The sequence below is a fragment of the Podarcis muralis genome, chromosome 15 (assembly GCF_964188315.1).
Source record: "Podarcis muralis chromosome 15, rPodMur119.hap1.1, whole genome shotgun sequence".
Classification (NCBI taxonomy): domain Eukaryota; kingdom Metazoa; phylum Chordata; class Lepidosauria; order Squamata; family Lacertidae; genus Podarcis; species Podarcis muralis.
This window is the reverse complement of record NC_135669.1, coordinates 29,342,741-29,348,235: the sequence shown is the minus strand read 5'-3', so window position 1 is coordinate 29,348,235 and position 5,495 is coordinate 29,342,741. Positions and strand designations below refer to the sequence as shown.

At 50.2% G+C, this 5,495-nt stretch overlaps 1 protein-coding gene across 1 annotated transcript; it reads left to right on the top strand.

Annotated features, from left to right (window-relative positions):
- The first annotated feature begins 212 nt into the window (after positions 1-212).
- Positions 213-5,279, top strand: LOC114585795 (C-C motif chemokine 5-like). The gene is made up of 3 exons (XM_028708673.2): positions 213-558; positions 2,508-2,610; positions 4,929-5,279. Exons 1-3 carry the CDS (start codon positions 480-482, stop codon positions 5,035-5,037), a joined length of 291 nt encoding a protein of 96 aa, XP_028564506.2. The 5' UTR covers positions 213-479; the 3' UTR covers positions 5,038-5,279.
- Positions 5,280-5,495: the final 216 nt, after the last annotated feature.

Here is a 5,495-nt window from a genome sequence, read left to right as displayed (position 1 = left end):
CAGAAAATCTTCTCAGTGTGCTGTTATTTCTTGTGCATCTGCAAGGACAAAAAAAGCCCCTACTGCTGCCTCCCTCTTGGAAATATTCCACAGATTGCTGTGCTCGTTCTCATCCCTCTGAGATCTGGTGCTGAAAACGTTCCTGTTGGGATCGAAACAGCAAACGCTTCCTTGCCTTCTCTTCCTGACCAGATCCAGCCACCTGCAGGACCAGCAGGGGATTGCAAGAATCTCTTTTTCACTTCCTCTTCCCACCCCCGCTGGCTAATTTGGACGCTTCTCCAGAGTAAGCAAAATTGGGGCTGGAATTTCGTCACTCCTGAGTGATTCGGCTTCCAAGGAACCCCCATCTGCCTGTATAAAGAGAGGAGGGGAAAACTCATGGAGCTCATTCTGGAGCAACCGAGAGCTTGGACCTTGACTGCTTCTGCACCCTCAGCTTTGAGCAACAAGCCTCCTCTTCCATTCCACAAGCAAAAATGAAGAGCTTCATTGCTGCCTTTGCTTTCCTGCTGACCATCACCGCCCTCCTCTTCTCCCAGGCTCAGTCTCATTTAGGTAAGTCCCCCTTTCCTTCTTCACAGCATCACTGCCAAAGGCATCTCAAGCCTTGGGGACCACAATCCGCACCACCATCTTATTCCAAGGCCGTCCTGCACTCCTGGCTGCTTCTGCTGCCCCAGGAGCTGGGCCAAGCAGGAGAGGGCTATTGGTGGCCATCAGCCATGGTGGCCAGTCTCTGCCTCTGTGGTTGGAGACAGCAACACTTCTGAAGTTGATGGAACCCACGGGAAGGGAGTGTGCTCGGGTCCCACTTGTGGGCTTCCTATTGGGGCATCTGGTTGGCCATTGTGAGAAGAGGATGCTGGACTAGATGGGCCACTAGCCTGAAGCAGCAAGGCACTTCAGATGTTCTTATCAAACTCCTTCCCACTGGAGCCAATGATGGCCACCAAAACGGAGGACTTTAAAAGAGCATTAGATAGGATAGCAAGGCTCCTCTTATATTCTTTAGGGGGAGCACAGTGAAGGAGGGATGGTCCCCTCCTAAAGGGTTCGCTTGGGAGGAGAGCAGGGCCCCACTGCAACCCTCCCCAAGGCACCTCTGTTGGCCAGAGAGAGAGAGTATTTTCCTCTCTCCAGTGGAAGAAGAACTTCCCATAACCTCACTGAAGACAATGGCCTGTGTGAGCAGGAACAACTCCCAGATCATAGAATCATGGAGAGTTCAGGGATTGGACCTGCTAGAACCTTCTGCATGCAAAGCAGGGGTTCTGGAGAGCTGAGATAGTATCCCCTCTTCCCTGCCTGCACCTGTAGAAAATAGTCTGTAAATGTCAAAGAGCCATGGAGGGGTCTTTGTGGGGTGCCTAGTCTTTCCTTTGCAAGGGATGAACCAAGAGCTAGGGAAACCTCAACAGTGGTGGCTGTCAAGCTTTTGCATCAAGAGCTCAGGAGAGAGAGAGAGAGAGGGAGGGAGTCTACCAGCTTTCTAGGCAATTGGTCCCAATATTGTAATTGGGTCTTTGCAAAGACAGAGTCATAGAATTGTAGTATTGGAAGGGACCTCAAGGGTCCTCTAGTCCAACCCTCGATAATGCAGGGATATTTTCCTGCACATCACACCATGGAAGCTCCAGGTTGCGTCTCTGCAATCCAGCACTCATTTCGGAGTGTCTATGTGCCTGAAGTGAAGTCAAAATTATGACCTCCTTCCTCCACTGGCTCTGGACTGGAGTTTGTTTTTAAGCAGGTGAGGGTGGGAGGAGGAGCTGAATGGGTCCCATCAGGACTCTGCCGCTTGCCTATTGAAGCTGCTTCTTCATGTTATTAATGCTGACCCAGGGAACCCGCTATTTAGAGCTGGGAGGAAGGCTATTTTTAAAAAAGGAGAAGCACTGTAGGTAAGTGGTGGAGCATCTGTCCTGCATGCAGAAGGTCCCAGGTTTACTCCCCAGCATCTCCAGGTAGGGCTGGGAATGCCCCACATCTGACACCACACTGAGCCACTGCCAGTCATTGCAGACCATAGGGAGCTAGATGGGTTGACTTGCTGAAAGGTAGCTTCTTATGTGCCTATTAAATTAGCCCTCTAAGATTTCAGCACTCAATGACTGTGGATAGTTTTAGGGAAAGGACAGTAACTCAATGCCAGAGCATCTGCTTTGAATGCAGGTCTCGTGTTCAATCCCCAGCCGCATCTCTAGGTTAGGCTGGTAACATCCCCTGCATGAAATCCTGAAGAGCGGCTGCTGCCAGTCTGTGTAGACAATATTGGCTTGGATGGACCAATGGTCTGACTCGGTATAAGGTAGCTTCCTATATTTAATAAGAGTCCTTGATTCAGAATCCTTGGGACTAGAATCTTACTTTGGGGGAAGAAGCTCAATGACAGAGCAAATGCCTTGAATGCAGAAGGTCTCAGGTCCAATCCCCTGTGGAGCCAAATCAAGGCCGCAGGAAGCAGAAGTCATTTGTTCACTCCCTTCCGCTCTTCTCTCCCACAGACTCAGGCTACTGCTGCAAGAAATACGTTATGAAACCCATACCACGCAGACTCCTGGCGTCCTATGACTATGCAAGTAGCAAGTGCTCTCTGCCAGCTGTTGTGTAAGTATGAAAAACTTTGAAAACAATTGTGGGTGATCAGCCAAGCTACAAGCTATTAGCAATAGCTGCAGAGGCCAAAGCCCCTTTGCAATTCCATACCAGATCAGGGGGCTTCAGGACTTCTCTTTGCATGGAAGGTGGGGACACTCCTATTTTTTTGCCAAAGGGTGACTGCAGCATAGCGTGGGTTGCCACTGCCTGGGGCAGGCAAGCCACTGATGCTGCCGGACCGCCTCCTCCCCATGAGAGCCAAGTGGGGCAGTGCTGCACCACCTGCCTGTCCATGCAGGGGGGAAACCAGCCAGCCAACACAGCCCTTGGTGGGTGAATCCCCCAATGCCCATGGAGAGGAGCGCCAGGCAAGACTGTGCTGGACTTGCCCCTTGCCCACCTCCCTCCATCTGTGCCCACTCACTGTGGGCCTGGGCTGCTCTGCTGCCTTCACCAGGGCGGGGTTCCCTGTACCTGCATGGGGGCTCCTAGTTGCACCCCCTCAGAATTTTGCACCCCACAGCCCCCAGCCCCCCACATTATGCCACTGAAGAGAGGCTCCCCCCCCCCTTTGCCACAGTGCAAACAGTGGGCACTACCAGATCAGGAAGAGAGGGGCAAAAGGTTAGAACAGAAGGACATTAGAACACAAAAGGAGCCTGCTGGATCAGGCCAGTGGCCCGTCTAGCCCAGCATCCTGTTCTCACAGTGGCCAAACAGATGCTTGTGGGAAACCTGCACAACAGACAATACAAGCAACACGAAGACCAGCATACCAGATAGCACTGCAATTCTTATTGCATGATATACATGATTTAGTACAGCAAAAACAAAATGTGTACACTTGCAAATTCTCTAATTATATTTGAAATCAAATGAACACATGGCGTTCATGTTACATATCCTTATGACCACTGCTCCATGTGCATTTTTCTAATCTATGGGTTGTGCTGAAGAAGATTCCAGCGAAACAGTCAGATTATCCGGGATCACTGTCCTACGTTGTCATTCACTTACTACTTCGGCACCATGAACGCCTAAAAAAAGTTTTACCGCTTAGGCCACAGGATAGCATCTATTACTTTGTTTCAACCGTAGGCTTATTATACTTCTATGGGCTTTCAAAGATTGACAGACGTGTGTTCATTTGATTTCAAATATAATTAGAGAATTTACAAGTGTACACATTTTGGTTTTGCTGTATTAAATCATGTATATCATGCACTAAGAATTGCAGTGCTATCTAGTATACTGGTCTTCGTGTTGCTTGTATTGTTTGTTGTGTTAAGTTGGCAACACGGGGGTTTGTTATTCTGTATTGTGGGAAACCTGCAAGCTGGACCCAAGCACAAGCTGCCTCCGTCTCCTACTAGCCATCCTGGCTAGTAGCCTTTGATAGCCCTCTCCCCCAGTTCCTATTCCTCGTGTCATGTTCTTAGTCTGAGTTTATATTCCATGGGGTTATAGCTAGCTTCCTTTCCTTGGAGCCTGATCGGTGCAAATGCAACACCACCAATAAACCTCCTAGGTGACTGTCAGGCAACCTTGAACCTCCTGAAAGGGAATCACCTCTCCGTCCTGGAAGTGACCTGATGGCCTTAGGGAAGCCTCAGCCTCAGCCCCCGACCCCAACTCTGATGAGATGCAGGTGGGAGAGTGAGTCAACAGCTTCCCAGGGAAGGGAGAGGATCTGGAGGGTGAATGCCAGGGGTGCCCTCCTCTTCCCCACCCCCAGGCCAAAGCTGGGATGCCTTTCTCCATGTAGCTCTGGGACAGAGCGCCTGTTTGCCTGCAGATGGTCCCAGGTACAGTCCCAGGTGGGGCTGGGATATAAAGGTAAAGGGACCCCTGACCATTAGGTCCAGTTGTGACCGACTCTGGGGTTGCGGCGCTCATCTCGCTTTATTGGCCGAGGGAGACAGCGTACAGCTTCCGGGTCATGTGGCCAGCATGACTAAGCCACTTCTGGCGAACCAGAGCAGCGCACAGAAATGCCGTTTACCTTCTCGCTGGAGCGGTACCTTTTTATCTACTTGCACTTTGACGTGCTTTCGAACTGCTAGGTTGGCAGGAGCAGGGACTGAGCAACGGGAGCTCTCCCCGTCGCGGGGATTCGAACCGCCGACCTTCTGATCGGCAAGTGCTAGGCTCAGTGGTTTAACCCACAGTACCACCTGCGTCAGTCCTTCCCAAAACTTCAGAGAGCCACTGCTGCCAGTCAGTGTAGACAGTGCAGAGCTAGATGAACCAATTGGTCTGACTCAGTATGTGTCAGCTTCTGATGCTCTGGCTGGCTGGGCACTAAACAGGCATTTCTCTCTTTGCAGATTTACCACGAAAGCGAATAAGCGACAATGTGCAGACCCCAGTGCCGCATGGACCCAGGAACGTATCCAAAGTCTCTCCCAAACATCGGCAACACCCAGCAAGAAATGAGAAAACCAAGTGCCCGAAAGCCTTGCCGCGTGCGGAACATGCACAGCCACCCACACCCACCCTTGTGACAGTTGCACTTTAACATAATGTATTTTATTTAATTTATGTCAGCATATTTTAAGCAGTTGTGTGTTTTTGTATTATTGTTTTCCACAAGGGAAGTGAGATAGCCCAGAGGTTCTTTCTGTAAAGCATCGCCACAAAGACCTTTCATGTGAATAAATATCAGGGCAAAAATGGAATCCTTCTGGGCCTCAGACTGGTTCATTCTGCTTCATCGTCGTCCCCCATCCATTCCGCTTGCAAGGATTCAGCTTCATTCTGCAGCTTAATTGGGGAGAGGGGAGGAGGCAAAAAAAAAGTGGCTCATTGGGTTCTTCTGAGTTTCTCATTCTTTCCAACCTGGAAGTTCCATTTCCCACATTTCTGCATCAATTTTTCTTTTTAAAGCCTGTGCA

Excerpts from the sequence above, each read along its gene's own strand:
- LOC114585795 (XM_028708673.2), top strand. The coding sequence starts at position 480 with ATGAAGAGCTTCATTGCTGCCTTTGCTTTCCTGCTGACCATCACCGCC. Across the intron at positions 559-2,507 it reads CCAGGCTCAGTCTCATTTAG|ACTCAGGCTACTGCTGCAAG; the intron begins GTAAGTCCCCCT and ends TCTCTCCCACAG. Across the intron at positions 2,611-4,928 it reads TGCTCTCTGCCAGCTGTTGT|ATTTACCACGAAAGCGAATA; the intron begins GTAAGTATGAAA and ends CTCTCTTTGCAG.